The 18,719-nt window shown below is 34.7% G+C and overlaps 2 protein-coding genes and 1 long non-coding RNA gene across 5 annotated transcripts; 1 reads left to right on the top strand and 2 right to left on the bottom strand.

Annotated features, from left to right (window-relative positions):
• Nucleotides 1–2,418: 2,418 nt before the first annotated feature.
• Nucleotides 2,419–4,570, bottom strand: LOC132300467 (probable LRR receptor-like serine/threonine-protein kinase At3g47570). 2 transcript variants are annotated; one of them, XM_059797550.1, is made up of 3 exons: nt 3,517–4,570; nt 3,033–3,395; nt 2,419–2,749 (listed from the first exon to the last, which is right to left on the bottom strand). In XM_059797550.1, the coding sequence occupies exons 1-3, from the start codon at nt 4,568–4,570 to the stop codon at nt 2,700–2,702; spliced, it is 1,467 nt and encodes a 488-aa protein (XP_059653533.1). In that variant the 3' UTR covers nt 2,419–2,699. The 2 variants fall into 2 exon arrangements, with proteins under 2 accessions (XP_059653533.1, XP_059653534.1); XM_059797551.1 differs by having other exon boundaries at nt 3,048–3,395.
• A 63-nt stretch (nt 4,571–4,633) lies between these two features.
• Nucleotides 4,634–12,277, bottom strand: LOC132300466 (LRR receptor-like serine/threonine-protein kinase FLS2). Of its 2 annotated transcripts, XM_059797547.1 has the most exons (4): nt 11,366–12,277; nt 10,707–11,063; nt 5,804–6,094; nt 4,634–5,508 (listed from the first exon to the last, which is right to left on the bottom strand). In XM_059797547.1, the coding sequence occupies exons 1-4, from the start codon at nt 11,883–11,885 to the stop codon at nt 4,634–4,636; spliced, it is 2,043 nt and encodes a 680-aa protein (XP_059653530.1). In that variant the 5' UTR covers nt 11,886–12,277. The 2 variants fall into 2 exon arrangements, with proteins under 2 accessions (XP_059653530.1, XP_059653531.1); XM_059797548.1 differs by lacking the exon at nt 10,707–11,063.
• Nucleotides 12,278–12,748: 471 nt separating this feature from the next.
• On the top strand, nt 12,749–17,258 carry LOC132298789 (uncharacterized). The gene is made up of 3 exons (XR_009479955.1): nt 12,749–12,963; nt 16,010–16,283; nt 16,432–17,258. It is a non-coding gene; the product is annotated as an uncharacterized LOC132298789 (long non-coding RNA).
• Nucleotides 17,259–18,719: the final 1,461 nt, after the last annotated feature.

Here is an 18,719-nt window from a genome sequence, read left to right as displayed (position 1 = left end):
ACTCTATTTGCAACATTAGATTTAATCAAAAGAATTAATATGTGGAAGGAAAGTAAAACTACTCAAATAAATAAATAAATAAAATTTAAGCTAAAATGAAAACCTAAAGTACTTGCATGAAAATAAATAAATAAATAAATAACTGAAGTAAGATTTGAATAAATACAGAAGTTAAAACTTCACCTGGTGCTATATATCCCAAAGTAGCGAGAGTCTTGGTGGGTGCAAAACTTTCCCCCTTATCCAAGAACTTTGAAATTCCAAAATCACTAACATGTGCGACCATATCTTCATCTAACAGGACATTATTAGAGCATTTTCAATGCTAAAAGCTAAATTCAGATGCCAAATCTATATTTTTACAGGTGTAGAAATGCTACAATTTAGCAATTCTGCTCTAATGGTGCATTTCATGCAAAATGGTATTTTTTTGCACAACCACCATTCTTTTTCAACTATCATTCCCACCATTCATATTTGCATTAATAATATTAATATTAGGTACATTCTAAGTCAAGTTGTAGACATTAGAAGGAAACTAAAATTAAACCTAATTAAAAAGAAGCAAAAATCTAAAATATCTGGTCAAAAAAGGAACCAAAAAAAAAAAAAAAACAAAAACAAAATTTTTATAATTTTTTTACCACTATTTGTGAATTAATTTTTTATATAATTTTTTTTTCTTTTTCGAAATTTTAAATATATATATATATATATATATATATATGTATATTATATATATATATATATATATGTATATTATATATATTTGATTATATAATTATTAAAAATATATATATTTTTAGGGCAAATCATTTCAGCCTCCCCAATCGCCTCCATCTCATTCTCAACTCTGAGAACTTGCTCCCCCCCCCCCCCCCCCTCCCTCTCCCTCTCTCTCTGCAACTGCAAACTACAAAATTTACAAGAATCAGAAGTTCAAAACCTATATATTTCAGTTTATCTATCTGTCTACAAGAATCCAAGGTTCAAAACCATTCATTCCTCGGCCTCCTCCCCCAAGGATATTAGCACCCAAAAACCATCCTGTTAAATGCCAAATGCCCTAAAACAAGAGCAACAATTCAGCTCCAAATCATCAAATTTATGCCAAATAAAATAAATAAATAATAATAAAAAAAGGAACATACAACAATCACACACATATACCAACTACAAAAGGGTCAGTCGTTCTTAGGGTTTCAGTGTCAAAAACAGAAAAACCATGGCTGAACCTTCCGATTGCAGAGAACAGAAGCAAAGCTAACCCATCCCCACAAGCAAGCAGAGCCACACAACTGAATATACAAAACCCAATAGCATAATTTGAACCACATATCCATATATATATATTTGTAGCAATAGATATGAAATTGAGAGTTGGATGGAATGGATAAGCGTACCCCCACTTGTTGATAAGAGAAGACGAATTGGGTTTGTCGAACTGAATAACACCTTCCAAGGGAACACTTTCTTGGCCGACAAATGAAACCGAGTTGTCAAAGTTGAAAGGAGGGTTAGATTTGGCGGTGGTGGCTGGAGGAGCGCCGCCACCGGCGTCGGCGTTTGCAACAACGGTGAAGGAATTGAGGCATCTTTTGGTTCTGGGGAAGAACTTGGAACGGCGATTGGAGAACAATGGTGGATTTGGGTTGCTGAATTGCACACTTGCAGAGGCTGATAGAGCTACTCCTCCTCTAATCGGAGCTTGGCCGAGTAGAGGCATCGCATGGTTCATCAGCATTGGTGGTGGGGTCGGTGTTAGAGAGCTGTCAAAAAAATTTGGCAGTTCTTACATTTGAGAGAAAATTTGAGATTTTCAAATTTTGAGAGGCCAAATGAAAGGCCATTAGAGGAGCTTTTTTTACCCATCTTTCAAATTATGAGTTTGAGAGCCCAAAATGAAAGAGCATTGGAGATGCTCTTAGGCTTCAAATCACAGTGAACCAATGGTATTGAATAACCATAGTGGAGATAGTCCAACGCACTTGCCACATCTATCATTATGTTTAATCTCTGTATGATATCTAAGAAATAGTTATGAGAATAGAACCACTTTTCAAGACTCCTATTAGGCATATATTGGGGTACCAAGGCTCTGAAATCTAGGTTGGAAGAACTGCTGATAACTTTGATGAGTAGTTGAAAATGCACACTGGGGTTTAACAAATATTGTAGTGTGAAATAACCTGGTGTCATAAAAAGCCAATCATAAATAGGTTTTGGGTTTGTATCATAGACTCAGTTTCAGTTCAAAACTTTGTCATGCCAGTCACCTACATGGGTAACCATGTTATCATATAGGTTAAATTTTACTTGGCTAGCTAATTCAAATCACTATGATTAAGATTTTGTAAAGCAAATGCAAGATAAGCATTGTTAGAATGAAATCACTTTGGACAGCTCCCATTAGAAATGTTCTGAACACATCAAGGCTACGCCATAATAAATAAATAAAAACAATATGTATAGATACCATAAAAACATACATGCAGCATACAGCTAGAATACACAGAATAAAAACAGCGAAGCAGTACATGACCACTAGATCCTAAAGACAATAAATTAAATGAACTGTGACATAACACACCATATATATCCAAAAAAATTTAATAAAAAGGGAACAACATATATGTGCCTCCACCAATGTCATATATCAATTTTACAGCACAAACTCCCTTTCAGACGTAGTTCTGATATCATGGAGCAGAGGAGCCACCATCGCTTCCACCTCTCAAAGCAATGCAATCTGTTGCAATAGAATCATGCTATCAGAACATAACATCTGAATTTCTTTATTTAAGTTATTATCCTTGATACAGATATTCTTTGACAGAAAAATTAAAAACTTAGTACTAGTGGCACATACGAAGGTGAAATCACAATGCTTTCCTATTGTTTGGAAGTTAATTGTATAAATTATTTTATTAACAGACTACTTTGAAGAAATGCCCTCTTAAAATGAGGTGAACTTCTAAATATGGCCATAATAAATTTGATATTTGCAACTAAATGTAACATAAAACAAATACCTTCGTGGTTATTACCTTCACGGCTTACAAGAAACATATGTTTGATCTTCTTTAGTGTTGCCAAGGCTTCTTCCATGGTTATCCTATCCTGGGGTGATTCTGTACAACATTTCAGAGCTAATTGCATGATGGATGATACACACTGTACCTTTGCACCAAGTTGTCCTTCTTCTCGACTGAGCAAGCTGGCATCTATAACCTTAATTATTGCATTAGGTAGTGACTCACTTACCCATACCTTCAAGGTCAAATCTCCAACAAACATATCATCAGTGGGCTTGGTTCTTGTAAATATTTCCATTAACATAATACCATAACTGTAAACATCGCATCTTATGGATACTAATCCTTCCAATCCGTACTCTACATCCAACATTAGAATTAACATGTACAGGGAAATTAGAACTCCAATTAAAAATTTTGTTACTATAAAAAGAAACATTAAAGTAAAAATTTGAATGAAAACATAAGTTAAAAGCTTCACCTGGTGCAATATATCCTAATGTAGCAAGAGTCTTGGTGTGTGCAATACTCTCACCCTCACCCAGGAACTTTGAAATGCCAAAATCACTGAGATGCGCAACCATATCTTCATCTAACAGAACATTGTTGGGCTTCAAATCACAATGAGCCAACGGTATTGAACAACCGTGGTGGAGATAATCGAGCGCACATGCCAAATCAATCATTATTTCTAATCTTTGTAAGATATCTAAGAAATAGTTAGGAGAATACAACCACTTTTCAAGACTCCCATTAGGCATGTATTGGAGCACCAAAGCTCTGAAATCTAGGTTGGAGCAACTGCTGATAACTTTGGTGAGATTTCTGTGACGAATGTTGCGTAACATTTCACATTCAGTATCAAAACTCTTGGAAGCACCTTCTAGTTGCGAATTGAATACCTTAATGGCAAAAATGGTCCCATCTATTAATCTCCCTCTGTAAACAGAACCATAACTTCCCATTCCAAGCAAGTTTTTATCGCTAAAACCATCAGTAGCACATAGAAGTTCTTGGTGTGAAATTCTTCCATGTGGTAACGTGGGTAACAAATCTGTTTCAATTGGAATTCTGTCTTTCTTTCGACATTTTATTGAGACAAATGTGAAGATCAAGGCAATTAAAGCAATTGGCAATAAAATGTAAACAACTAGAACAACTTTTTTTGTACTTGATCCGTGCAGAGAGCTTGAGTGACATGGTGGGACTTGGAACTGTGGGGCACCACAGAGTGCTTCATTTGACTTGAAGGATTGATTTGTGAAGTTTATAAATGGTCCTCCGCTGGGAATTTCTCCTCTTAGCCTATTGAAGGATGCATTGAAATACTGAAGAAGCAGCAATGACTCCATTGACTTTGGAATTATGCCTGAGAGATTGTTGTAAGATACATCCAAGGATTGCAAGCTTATCAAGTTGCCAAATGACTGAGGAATGGGTCCTTGTAGTTTATTGTGTGCCAAAGAAAGATTGATTAAGCTTTGCAGACCTCCAATTGTGTTAGGAATATCACCACAGAATCTATTCAGTGACATATCTATTTGTATTGCGGCCTTTAAAGTTCCAATCTCTGAGGGAAGATAACCACTTAAAGAATTTCAGGACAAGTTCAAATACAAAATATCTTTGAGGCTGAACAAATTTATGGGCACCGTGGAAGTTAATTTGTTGGAACCCAGAAAAAGTTCTCTTAGAGATGTAATATTCCCTAAGCAAGTTGGAATCGGACCAAAAAGTTCATTTTCATGCAGAGCTAATAAACCCAAGTTGTGTAAGTGGCAAAGATTATTTGGAATGGGGCCTTGTATCCTGTTAATTCCAAGATCTAAAATTTGAAGCTTTTGCAACTCTTTCATTGTCGTTGGAATAGATCCAGTGAAGCCATTGCCACTTAGACATAGGAAAGCTAAATTGGTCAAGTTACCAATATGGTTGGGAATGCTGCCCTTAATTTCACAATAACTTGCCCGGATATCTTGGAGCGAAGTGGAAAAATTCCCAATGGAAACTGGAAGGATGCCATTCAAAGGATTGTTATCTATCCACAATATTCTCAAGTGTTTGCAATTTGTCAAGGCAGTGATAAAGCTTAATTCTTGGTTTGGAGATTCGCTGTTGAAATTGTTTCCTACTAGGTCTAGAAATTCGAGTTGTCTCAAGTTACCAAGTGAGTTGGGAATTGAATGACTGAAATTGTTGCTGGAAAGGCTTAAAATAGTGAGTTTGGAAAGATTTGAGATAGAGTGAGGGATAATTCCGTTGAGGCTATTTCCAGCAAGGTATAATCCTTCAAGATTGGGTAATCTAATACTTGACGGAAGTTTGCCTGAAAGATGATAATTGTTAACCAATGAAAGGAACCGTAGTTTCGACATGTTGAAAATTGTTTCCAGGATTGGACCTTTTAAGTTATTCAAACCTAAAATTAAATGCTCCAAATCGCAAAGGTTTCCAATCTCTCGTGGAATTGCACCTGCAAATTAAAATGTATTATAACACACACAAACAAGTTAACTGATGGCATCTACCTTCCAAAAAAAAAACTGTTGGCATCTACAAGTAGCAATGATTACCAATCTTATTTACATTTTAGCACGCACTACATCTATCTGTGTGTTAGCATACTTGCGATGAGCAAAGTTTTTGCGAACATGTTCTAATACATTCCATTCCATTGATTTATTTATTTATTTTTATTTTATTTTATTTTATTTTTTTCGTTCGAACAGTTAAAGAAAGTTGGATATGCTTGATAATTAAGAGGGTACCTGTCAAACTATTCTCGTTCAGATATAATTGAATTAGTGAAGTTGAGTTTCCAATTTCTCTTGGAATGCTTCCATACAGTTCATTTCTGTAAAGATAAACTTTCTCGAGCATGGGAAGATGCCAGCTCATACCCCATGGCAGACTACCAGTGAAGTTGTTGCTATAGAGATAAATCTCTTTCAAAGAAGAAGTGTTAAAGACAAAAGATGGTATGGTACCAGTGAGGCCAGCTTCCTCAATTGCTAATATCTCTAAATTCTGAAGATTTCCCAGCTGTTGTGGAATTTTACCTACATATTAATAAAAAAAATTACCAACAAACCTCTTTTTCAAGTAGATAATAAATAATAAAATTAAACCACTTAGAAAATATTCTAGGCTTTCTATTTAAACAAAGCTGCTTTCCAACATATATATAATGTAATTTGAGACACGCCTATTAGAGTAACAAATATTAGAGCGAATAAGATCCATCTATCTAGCATCATCCTTTATTCAGCAACTTAAGGTTGTGATTTAATTCAGCTATTTACGACCAAGCATGTGAAACTTAAGCGCTACGGCTAATCTGTTCACTTAATTTAAACTAAGGAGTTCAATGAATGAAACAAGTGGTGCTACGTAGAGGCTGTATTTTGGAATTAGGAAGTGACTCTTCTACTTCATGGTCTTTTACCAGTCTCCTCACAAATCCTTGTCTTTTTACATACAGAATCATTTTAATCACCTTTTCCTGGAAACCCTAAGATTAAATAATCTTTAACATTTTGGTTATATATGTCCATTTTTTTTTTAATCTAACCACATCCTTTTATGTTATGTTTCTGTTGCTTTTATATAGTGTTGTTAAGTAGAACACACAGATATTATGTGGTTCAGTTACTAGGACCTACATCCACGGCACAAAGAGCCTAAAAGGCTACATCAATTACTGAAATATTTTCATTCTTCCATTAAATCTTCAATACTCTCTCTAAAGTTGGAGCATGAATGCCCACCTGCCAGTAACAACAAGTGTGAATGATAAAGATAAAAGAGATAAGACAAAGAACAATGCTACTGAAGACACCGATAGCCCAAACAAGTCAACAAAAAACTACCAGAGACACGACAAAGTAGCACATCGGTAGCCCAAATAAGTTGATAAAAACTGCCGGAGATACGGCAAAGGTGAAGACAATGCTACCGAACACACCAGCAGCCCAAAACGAAGAAAATGTTACCGAACACATCAGCAATCCAAACAAGTCAATAAACATGTCGGAGACAGGGCCAAGAACATTACTCCCAAACAAATCGATAGAACATTACGGCACAAAGAACCCAAGGCTACATCACTTTTATAATTTTCTCTCAATTCATGTACAATACAAGCTCCTTTATATAGGAGAAGTAATTATGAGAATGGAAAGAATTAGAAAATGAAAAACAAAGAGGATTTTTCTCCACTTATTTTTCTAGTAATACCAAATCTTCAATAATAGGAAAGAAAATAACTTATTGAAATATTTTTCAACACTAATTCCTCCATTAAATCTTCAATATACACTAAACCAAAACTGAATCAGAACGCCCTTTGGGACGTAAGTTATGAATTAATCAACTTAGTTCTGTAACTGCATTGCAAATAATTTATTAAAAATATAATTCCGGGAGCGATTAGAAAAGTACACATTTTTTTAGTATAAAGAAAAATTTTACTGACAAATTATTTATTTTTATGATTTTTTGAATATATACTCAATACTTTTAAGGAGACGATATCTGCACTCCACTTTTCAACATTTGCACTACAATTTAAAATGCAATGGCAATTCTAAACCTAACTTTACAAGTAAATAATTATTACTTTTTAAATTACAAAACTATCATTTTAGATTTCTTCTCCTTATCTCTAATCTTTATTATTTTACGTCTCTTTTGACAAGACAAAAAATAAATTGAATATATATATTTTTTTACGGGACCAAGATATAAAAATTTATGTTGAATAAATTGACTCTTTTGACCATACCAAAAAAATAAAAAATAACTATTAAAAAAATTATCTCTTTTGATATGAAAAGAAAAAAAAAAAAAAAAAACACCGAAAAAAATTTATATTGAAGAAATTATATTTTTGGTCAACATTCCCAAAAGAAAAGGAAAAAAGTACTAAAACAAGAGGATTATATATATATTATCTAAATTGAATAAATTATCTCTTTTGATAAAACCAAAAAAAAAAAGAAGTTATTTTAATCTAATAATGATTCCATTTGACAGGACCTATAAAAAATTATAAAAAAAAGAAGTCATTGTGGAATAAATTATTTCTTTTGACCGTCAAAAATTAAATTATTAAAATGGAATAAATTATTTTCTTTGAGAAGAACCCTGGAAAAAACAAATAAAAAAGGAAAAAAAAAATAGTAAATAAAGTAAAGAAGGTAAAAAAATGTTAAAGTTGTATAAAGGGTAGTTATAACATTATAAATTTAGGATAGTGCATTAATGAATTGAAAGATGTTCTTGTCATTTCCTTTATAAAAAAAATATATAAATATAATGCAATTGGAGAAAAGTGGAGTACGAATATCGTTTTCCTACTTTTATTCCTCTAAGTAATTAATATAAAACATTAATATAGCACAATTTTCCAAACCTTCCTGGTTTGCAAAACTTTCAAAATCACTGTATAAAATAAAGTCCTTCCATATATGTAAACTGCTGACCTGGATATAGTAAGGGAGAACGAAAGCAGAATCTACCATACCGTTCAAGTTGTTTCCGCCAAGATATAACTCTTTCAGGATGGGTATGACCCGTTGAATTTATTATATGCCAATGACAACCTTTGAAGTTTCAAGCATTCATATAAAGTGGACGGAATTTGGCCATCGAACTGGTTGTAGGACAGATAAAGCCTGGAGAGTTTTGGAATAAGGTAGCACAAATCTGCCGGAAGATTACCCGACAAACTATTCGTTGCGAAAGCAATAGTTTCTAGTGAGGAGATATTGAAGATGGGGGCAGGTATGGAGCCCGAAAGTTGGTTCCACCTCATATCCAGAAACTCTAGAGTACCAAGCTTGCCAATTTCTTTAGGAAGGTTTCCTGTAAAGTCATTGGAAAAGAAATTGATGTATTCTATTTTACGCAAATGACAATAGAAACTGTTGTTTCGGATGTTTAGTAACTCTGGTGGCCAGGGGCGAAGCTGCAATCTTCATTTGGGGGCCGAATTATAAAAAGGAAAAAATGGAAGGAAAAAATTTTACAGTCCAGTGCAAGAGTGAGAGATGTTGAACCAGTACTATATAATTAACAATTAATAAATTTATAAAGCTATTGTATTATATATTTTTTATAATATTATTTTTATTAGTATATATATTGAGGAAAATACAATAAAAATTGAGAAAAATGAACCTAAAAATATAGCTATGAAAACTGATATGAAAATGGCAAAAACTAGAGAGGAGGAAGCAATAAGTTACCGGTAAAAAGAAGAAGTTGTAAACAAAAAAACATTCTTCAAGAATTAAAAATTTATTCAACTATTGTTTCAAAAAAAAAAAAATTTTAAATTTGGTTAGGTCAATTCCACTTTGAAAAATACAAGTCATTTCTTTGCCCAAAAAAAAATGCATGTCCATTATTGGTATTTTTATCACGTTGGTATCATAATATTTACTTTTTACTACTATTCTCCTGATTAGTAAAGAAGGCTGATGTATTTTTATTGAGTATGAGGCACCATTAGAGTAAATTTTTTCTCCCTTAAATTCATACAATAGATATTATACTTATGTATATGTAGATATTATAAAATAATGATATATTGTAATAAAATCTACCAATAATGGACTTATTTTTTTATTTTACAATATTCTCACTTTAAAAAGTAAGTTTTATAGGTCCAAATACAAATTTTAATATGACACAAGTTATATTATTTCTAGATTCATAATAAAAGGAGAATAACTGAAATTTTGAAAATAATTTATAAATATTTTACTTCATCCAACAAAGAAAGAAAAGAAAAGAAAAGAAAACAATAAACAAAGAAAGAAAAAAAAAACAATAAACAGTAAGGCTTTGTTTGGTTAGGTGGAAAAAGCTATTTTTAATTTTGTTTTTTTAGAGTTTGGATAAATGGAAAGAGAAACCTAATGGAAAATTTAGTTTCCCAAATTGAGTATTTTCCCTCAAAATTTCTCAAAAAAATTTTGCGTGAAAAAAACCCCTATTTATTTGCAGTTCCTATTTTACTATCAATGATAATTTGTGTAAAATTGCTCAAAATAGATCATGCTTCTAAATAGAATTTTTTTATTTTTTTTAATTGTCTGTTCTATGTTGCAATTCTAGCCACTTATAATCCGTATATATATATATGTATGGTGAAATATTTGATTTTTCTCCCAAATAATAGTATTGCTTCTTCATCTCTAATTTTTTATTTTTTTAATTTGTTTATCTTAAACTAATAATTAGTTTTACTTAAGAAAATACTATGAAGCCTTATTCTAAATATAAATAATAAAAATGAATATAAACAATTATATATTCGAATTAAATAATCCATCATTTTCCTACGTAAGGGTAGTTTTGGTATGCATAATCATTTTTTTTTCACTTTCATGCTATCCAAACTAACAAACTAATATTTTTCTAAAATTTTCTTGGATAAATTTTCATGCTAACCAAATTTATGCTAGAAAATCTCTTTACTTTTCATTCACTTTCACTTTCTTTTCTTTTCTTTTTTTCTTGCTTATTTCCATCTAACCAAGCTGAGCCTAATAACGGAGAAACAAGATAAAGGAATAGCAAGCAAGACATTGTGCATTAGGAGTTCTATCATACCTTTCAAGTTGGGTGCATAGTAAGGGAGAACAAAAACAGATTTTATAATACCTGTCAAGTTGTTTCTACCAAGATATAACTCTTTCAGGGAGATTAAATTCCCAATCACTCTTGGTATTTCTCCATTGAATTTGTTATTTGACAACAACAGGGTTTGAAGTTCGGAGCATTCAAGTGAAGGAATTTGGCCATCGAACTGGTTAGAGGACAAACCAAGCCAGTAGAGTTTTGGAAGACTGTAGCACATATTCGTTGGAAGATTACCCGACAGGCTATTATTGTCTAAACCAATTCTTTCCAGTGAGGAGATGTTGAAGATGGAGGCTGGTATGGAGCCCGAAAGCCGGTTCCACCCCATGTCCAAAACTTTCAGATTAACAAGCTTGCCAATTTCTATAGGAATGTTTCCTGTAAAGTCATTGAGAGTGAAAATCATGATCGATATATTTCTAGTCAACACAAATTACCTATCTCCTTAGGGATATCATAACAGAAATTATTGTTTCTAACTTTTTAATGTCGAGGGATAGCAAGATGGAGAGGTTGCGTATTTAATATTCATCCTAGTAGTTAATTAATATACCTCATTAATAGAGCACAAATTCCCAAACCATCCTTATGCAAAATTTTGTCACTATAAAATAAAGTCCTTGCCCATATGTAAGCACATATGGGTATAGTAAGGAAAACAAAAGCAAAATTTATCGTACCTTTTAAATTGTTTGCACCAAGATATAACCCTTTCAGGAAGGTTAAGTTTCCAATTTCTCTTGGTATTGCTCCACTGAATTTATTATATGCCAATGAAAAGATCTGAAGTTTGGAACAATCATATAAAGTGGAAGGAATTTGGCCATCGAACTGGTTGTAGGACAGATCAAGCCAAGAGAGTTTTGGAATAAGATAGCACATATCAGCCGGAAGATTACCCGACAGACTATTACTTGCGAAAGCAATTGTTTCCAGTGAGGATATATTGAAGATGGGGGCAGGTATGGAGCCCGAAAGTTGGTTCCATGTCGTATCCAAAAACTCTAGACTAGTAAGCTTGCCGAATTCTTTAGGAAGGTTTCCTGTAAAGTCATTGGAAAAGAAATTGATGTATTCTAGTCTACGCAAATGACCAATCTCTTCAGGGACATTACCATAGAAACTGTTGTTTCTGATGTCTAGTAAGGCTAGAAAGGAGAGGTTTCCAATGTGTGGAGGGATGGTGCCTCTTAGGCCCATGTAAGAAAGGTTCAAGACAGCAACTCTGTGGTGGCGAATGCTGCAATGGACACCAATCCAATTGCAATGGGAGGTTGAGGTGGTCCAATTGTTGGCCAAAATGTTGCGAGGGTTCGCTAGTGATGTGGGATTTCAGGGCAAGAAGAGCCGATTGATCAGTGGTGACAATGGTTGCAGTCCTACTAGTACTCACCGTCACAGCCAAGCAAGCCATGAGAGAGTAGTAGTAGTAGTGCACCAACAATGGAAATGTAACAGAAACAAGGGAGCTAGTTTTCTCCATCATGAAAAGGTGACACAGCTGGTCGAGGTGAATCAGAAGAGGAAGGTTAAGTGTGGTATTAATATGATGAATTTAGTCTAGTTCTCTTCCGCTTTGATTAGCAATTCTGATGAGATATATATGGCCGTCTTTTAAGTCTTCGCATATTTCCATAATCGGAAGCTATCCCCTGGTTCACGGAAAAGCAGACCTTGACCACGTCAAAGTCTTCAAACATGGAAGTTTCCTCTAGAAAATGACTCTTCGCTTTTGGACAAGAAGATTTGTTCACTTCTATCCCTTTCTCTTTCAATTTGCAGACCCACCTTTTAATTTCTGTATAACGAATGTCTCCAAGTCAAGATTCCACTCCACACAATAGTACGTTTGGAAAATCAATAAAGAGATTCCATAATTATGACTCCAGTTGCATTAAGATGGTTGGATGGGGGTTCAAACAGATATCATATAACATTATTTTCACAGGCAATTTAAGACCTTCCAGTTGAAAATGCAAATTAATATAACTTAATGGCATGTACAGCGGAGGGAGGAGTGGGCCAGCAGGGGCCTCCCCCCCCCCCCCCCCCCCACACAAAACATTAAGCCGAATCAGCCCTCAAATTAGGGCACACCAAAATTTCCCTCCGCCCTTCCCTCTTGTCCTAACCCTCTGTTCTTCACCTTCTCCCGAATCTCCATTCTCCTCCACCTTTAGGCTTCACACAAACTGACAATCTGTTGGACCACCACTTTGCTGAGGATGCAAATTGCAATCTAGGACATGGTCTGGGACTCTGGAAGACTATCGAAAAGGTCTTTTTTTATTTTTTTATTTTTTTGCGATTTGCCATTCTCTCTGTTTGTTGTTCTTGCTATTTGCCTTGCGATTTGCCATTGTTGCTATATTTCTTCACGATGAATGAAGTTGATTATTTGAAATTTTGCTTTATTTCTCCTTTTGATGGAATTCTTTTCCAATTTTTATTCTGAAATTCAACATCTGAGCTTTAAATGTGAGCTATGTCTGGTCTGATTTTTATTTTTTGCTGTGGTTTTCCAGTGAGAGAGAGTTATACATTTGAGGGGAATTGAACTACAAATCAAAAACATGATGATCTCTTTTATATGAACAGAGAAGTATGGTCTTTTTGTCAACAACAAATTCTTGCCTGGAACTATTTAATATATTATATATATATCTTGATTCCATTCCATGTCTTTGATGCACAAATTAAAAACAGCTTTTTATGTTAAAGCACTTGAAGTTTACATTATTCATGAATGCACGCTACCCTATTTCAGGCCTTGCTTCAGGCTCCATTTTTTTTTTTTTTCCTTCGGAAAGTGCTTCAGGCTGTTTTTGTTTATATATCAGTTATGCATATCATATGTTTAACCCTCAGAAGTTAGAACTGATGCAATATATAGTTATATACTTACACCATGTCATATACCAGTATTAGTTATAAACACAGATAAAACTCAAAATCTTTTGAAGTCATTATTTATTAAATAAAAACCAACATGGTGTAAATACCATGTTTTTTTACAATCTTCCAAAACAATTTTAGGAATTATTTGTTGTTCTTGTTGGTTTTGATTAATGAAGGTAATGAGGATATAGCATTTTTACTTGATAAATGCGAGCAATATCTTTGTTCTTCCACAATGTTGCACACTCCCCCCCCCCCCCCCCCCCCCCCCAACATTGAATCCTGGCTCCGCCCCTGCATGTACTGCAAAAGTCCTATGCCATCTTTCCTGTCAAATAAATAGAAAACATATGCTTGATGCTTGATGCTTCTACCAGAATGGATAGTGTATTTATTTAGAATTATTAGCCAAGCAAGCTGCTGCAGAGTGATGAATCGAATTCAAATATAACTATAGTTTTCAGACATATGCTACAATTTGTTCCACTTTTGAACATTGCTCCTAATTAGCAACGACCCAATATTTCATAAACTAGTCTTAAATTAACTCATAAAATTTAACTTATTCATATTGAATATTTGTAGCTTGACCTACCAAGTATCAAAGGGTTTATAATTTATTGGTATAATCTCTCTATCCTCAAAAAAGTGCAAAATTCAAGCTCCAAACTGATCAAAAAGTGTGTAAGTACTACTTACCTCACCGATAAAAGAAAAAGAAACCCTAACCCACCAGGGTCAGGCCATTAAATCCACAATATGTTATACATTGATAAACATGCAAAAGAGTAAGTCTCAATGAAATGTAATGGTACTACTAAAACCACAAAACTTCAAAATTTATTTAAATTTGTCACTCTCATTTGGAATTTCTTGTATCAGCTGATTAAATTTTAATGCAATTGCAATTCTCATTTCATATATAGCGAGACACTTCAGTTTTTCAACATTGGCTCCACAAATTTCCTCTCCTTTCTTTTTTGGATTAATTACACTCACACCCCCGTACCTTATTGACAAATAGATGAAAGCTAGTTAACACCTTTTTGAATAATGACACCCCCACAAGTTTGCTTCATCTGACAAACACACCCTTTAGCACTAAGACACATAATAAAATGACTAAAATGCCCTTTGACTCCTGAATTGACCTATTTAAATTACGAAATTACTTTTTTAAACTTTCTAAGCCAATTTAAGGGACAAAAATAACCCTAGATGTCCTTCCAGGCCAACCCAAACACCACCTAACTATCCTTCCATGGCTAACCCAAACACCACCGCAACCACCAGAAGAACAAAAAACAAGCAATGATCAGCCCAACCACCACCACCACCACCACCACCACCACAAAACCATATATATATATATATATATATATATATATAAAGAAGAAAGAAACACTCATGCAGCCATGCCCAACCCATACACCACCACAACCACCTGGGAGTAAAAAAAAAAAAAAAAAAAGCAGCCACTATTTCTACAGTCATTCAAATAATAATAATAACAATCTATGTTTGGTTGTTGAGTATCTGCATTATAATAATAACAATCTATGTTTAGTAACTGAGTATATGCCTCATTCATGAAAACAAAAACAACATGATATAGAAATAAGGGTAAAGTACAGAAACAGCCTCTGAGGTTTGCTAAAAAGACACCCACATACAAGTTACCATATTTTGGGATAATGACACCACCTTATGAAATTTGCAAACCAAACAGAGCCTTAAAACATGCGAAAAGTCCAATTTTACCGTTCACTATTTTATTAATTTTAATTATAAAATATCAAAATTATTAAAAGACCAAATTACCTTTTTCATCTTTATATATATATATATATATATATATATATATATATATATATATATATATCCACACAGGCACCGGCACCGCCTATCTTCCCCTCCGCCACCACCGCCAATCTTCCCCTCCACTGCCCACCCATCTAAATCAACATCATTAGTAGCGTCGAAGGACCGCCACACTAAGGTGGAAGGCTGTAGTCGGAGAGTCCACATGTCGGCGACGTGTGCCGCCAGAATCTTCCAATTGACTAGAGAACTCGGCCACAAGTCCGACGAAAAGACTATCTGGTGGCTCCTTGAGCACGCCGAGCCCGCTATCATCGAAGCCACTGGTACCGGGCATGTTCTTCTCCACATGGTCAAGCTCTTCAAGCCTGTAGTCGCCGAACTACTATTAGTTCGCCGTCACCGGGTTTTTAGGTTTTGCTTCTCTCTCTAAAACAGAGAAGATAGTTCTTCTACTTTGATTACTTTCTCTCTTTATATGTATCTATGTGTACGTGTTTACAACTGTGTGTGTGTATATATATTTTGTGGTATTCTTCTTTGTTTTTGGTGGTATTGTTGCTGATGAAAAAAAAGTTGAAAATTTGTTGGGAAATTGAATTTAGGTGGTTGGTAAATCGATGATATTGTAATGTGTGAAATGGGTTTGGATTGAGGAAGCCATGGATAAGGTCGTATACCGAAAATGATGCATATTTACATCAGCAAAGCGACTATGAATTGGTAAAGTTTTTGACCAACGCAAGGCATCACCAGTTACATCAGCAAGCTTGCAACTAGGATCAACAGAAGCAAAGTTGCAGTAGAAGAAGAGAACCAACATCATCCACTGCATACTCACAAATTCACAATTAACACAAATGAAAGCTAATTGGCGAGGTAAATGTTAATGAAACTGAGAATGATGATGAGGCGGTGATGAGCACTGAAAAGTGCGCATTTAAATCCCTTAAGCTTAGGTATTCTAGAACCTTTATCTATCTTATTTTCCCGCTTTAGATTGATTTTGTATTATTTCCATTTTCAGGTACTTATCCCCAAAATAAGTTAACTCAGCTAAATAAGAGCATAATTGAAGCAATCTTTAGATGAAACAAAGAAAGGAGCAAAGTGGGAGCAAAAGGAACCAAGTGGTGGAAATTCAGCAAGTTCGATCGATCTCAGAAAATATTCGATCGATCGAAAGTTCATCGATCTTAGCATTTCAAGATGGATCCAATCTATTTTGTCCTTATCCAAAGATCCCACAAAGTTCGATCAATCCAACTTTCTTCCAATCGATTGAAAAGATTCCATCTTATCCAGTTGTACCACCCTACCTACCACACTTGTCTCTTTCCCAAAAATATCTTCAAAATATCTCAGATTTGTCTTTATCCAAAAAGGCTCCGCCACAGAGGATCGATCCAGCTTAAGTTCAATAGATTTTAGCCATGTTCGATCGATCTCACCACAAGTTCGATCGATCGAACTTTCCAAAGCGCAAGAAAATCTAATTTCCAGCTCATTAAAAGTTGTCTCATATCCAATCATTGGGGGGGATATTGGTGTACGAGCCCAGCTCATTGGGGGTGATATTTAACCTACCTATATAAGGAATATGATCCATATGTTGAGGGGACATATACATACACTTGAGACACAATTTCCATATATTCTTAGTAAGGAAGAAAAGAAGAGAGGAGGCTAGAGACATAAGCTTGGAGTTCTTCCATCAACCAAGAATAGGAGTAATCTCTACCATTGAGTTAGCCCTTGAGGGTTGGAGGACACCATCCATGAGTGGCTAGACATCCTCTTGGGGCTAGAGTTAGTCCTAAATATGCTTTCTACATCTTGATTTATGTATTTTTTAGGGAATTTGTATTGTAATACATGTTTTGAAACTTTTATATATATAGATCTTGTTTATTCAATGATTTGTGTGGTTTAATGCTTCCAATTGATCATTTCATTCTATCCATATGTTTATGTATGCTAGAATATATGTTCATGTGTTTGTCTCTATTTCTTGTGTTATTGATGCATGTCTATGTGTATTGATGCTATAGATCTTGATATTGTTAAGACATAGTGCTTAATGGAATGCTCTTGTGGTTTATTTGATGGTTCATACTCATTTCTTGACGGATTGTGCCTCTCCCTTAGTTTAATTAGTTTAATTTCATGTCATTAGCTTTATTGTAGTGTAATTGTTGTTTAGATGTTAAATGGGAGGACAATCCATGCTTGTTGTTTGATGTTTCATACTTATGAAAACAAGTAACATATGTCTCTGACCTTGTGATGTGTTTGGATTGTGAGCTTAAAGAAATGATTAATGGCTTAGTTTGATATACTGTGCTATCCACCTTGTTGCTTAGGCAATGTATACTTAATTTGTCATCCATGCTTGTTGAGACAACCATACATACATACTATGTTACAATACATGTTTTCCCCCTCATTAATCATTCATTAAGGGTGTAGAAAGCTATGCTTAGTAGTGATCTATAAACCCCAAGATCTCTCTCTTATTTTCTCTCCATTAAATTTATTTGTTTACTTTAGTTTAAATTACATCTTAGCATAATTTAATCACCAACCAATCTTTTGATCACTCGACCTACTAACCCTAATCTCGATTCCACAACCTAATACGACCCACCAATCCCTTGGGACGATCCCTACTCGCCCTAACTATATTTTTAGTGAAAGGTAGTAGTGACATATTATAAATGTAAAACTTGGCCACACTCACCGTATTCCAAAACACCACTCTCTTTTGCACAAACTTTGGGGTGACTACCAGCTTTAGTGACTTGAGGCCCCCCAATATTGGAGTTCCCCAAGGTGCGAGATTGACTTGCGGCATCGTGGATGTCTTCCAGCGTTCCATTGAGCTGTTGGCGTGGAGCCTTTTGTTGGTGAGGTGGATTATCATTGCCTGGCTCCATTGGGGGATCTTCGTTCTGACGTTCAGGTCGAGGGTCGTTCGGCTGTTCATTCCACCGAGCGTTGCCTTGGAGTCTTTCGTTTTCTCTGCATAGAGTGCTGATTTGTGCCACGCTGGTTTCTTGAGCCTGCCTTAGCATATTGATTTGCTTAACGCTGGCTTTTTTTGCTTGTCGCAGGACGTCCAGTTGCACTTGCATTTCTTCGCGTATCTTTTGCATGGTCTCCTGTTGCTGTGGTTGAACAGTGTCTGGCTCTGTTGCCATTCTGGAGTGATGCTATATGCAAGGGATAGGGAACGAACTTTTTGTATCGATTTTCTCACAGACGGCGCCAAAGTGTGGGTACAATTTTTTACACCCGAACACCTAAAGAGATCAA

This window comes from Cornus florida, unplaced genomic scaffold, assembly GCF_030987335.1.
Source record: "Cornus florida cultivar Cherokee Brave unplaced genomic scaffold, ASM3098733v1 CherokeeBrave_3.0.0_Hap2_Chr03, whole genome shotgun sequence".
NCBI classification, from domain to species: domain Eukaryota; kingdom Viridiplantae; phylum Streptophyta; class Magnoliopsida; order Cornales; family Cornaceae; genus Cornus; species Cornus florida.
This window is presented reverse-complemented; position numbering and strand designations above follow the sequence as displayed.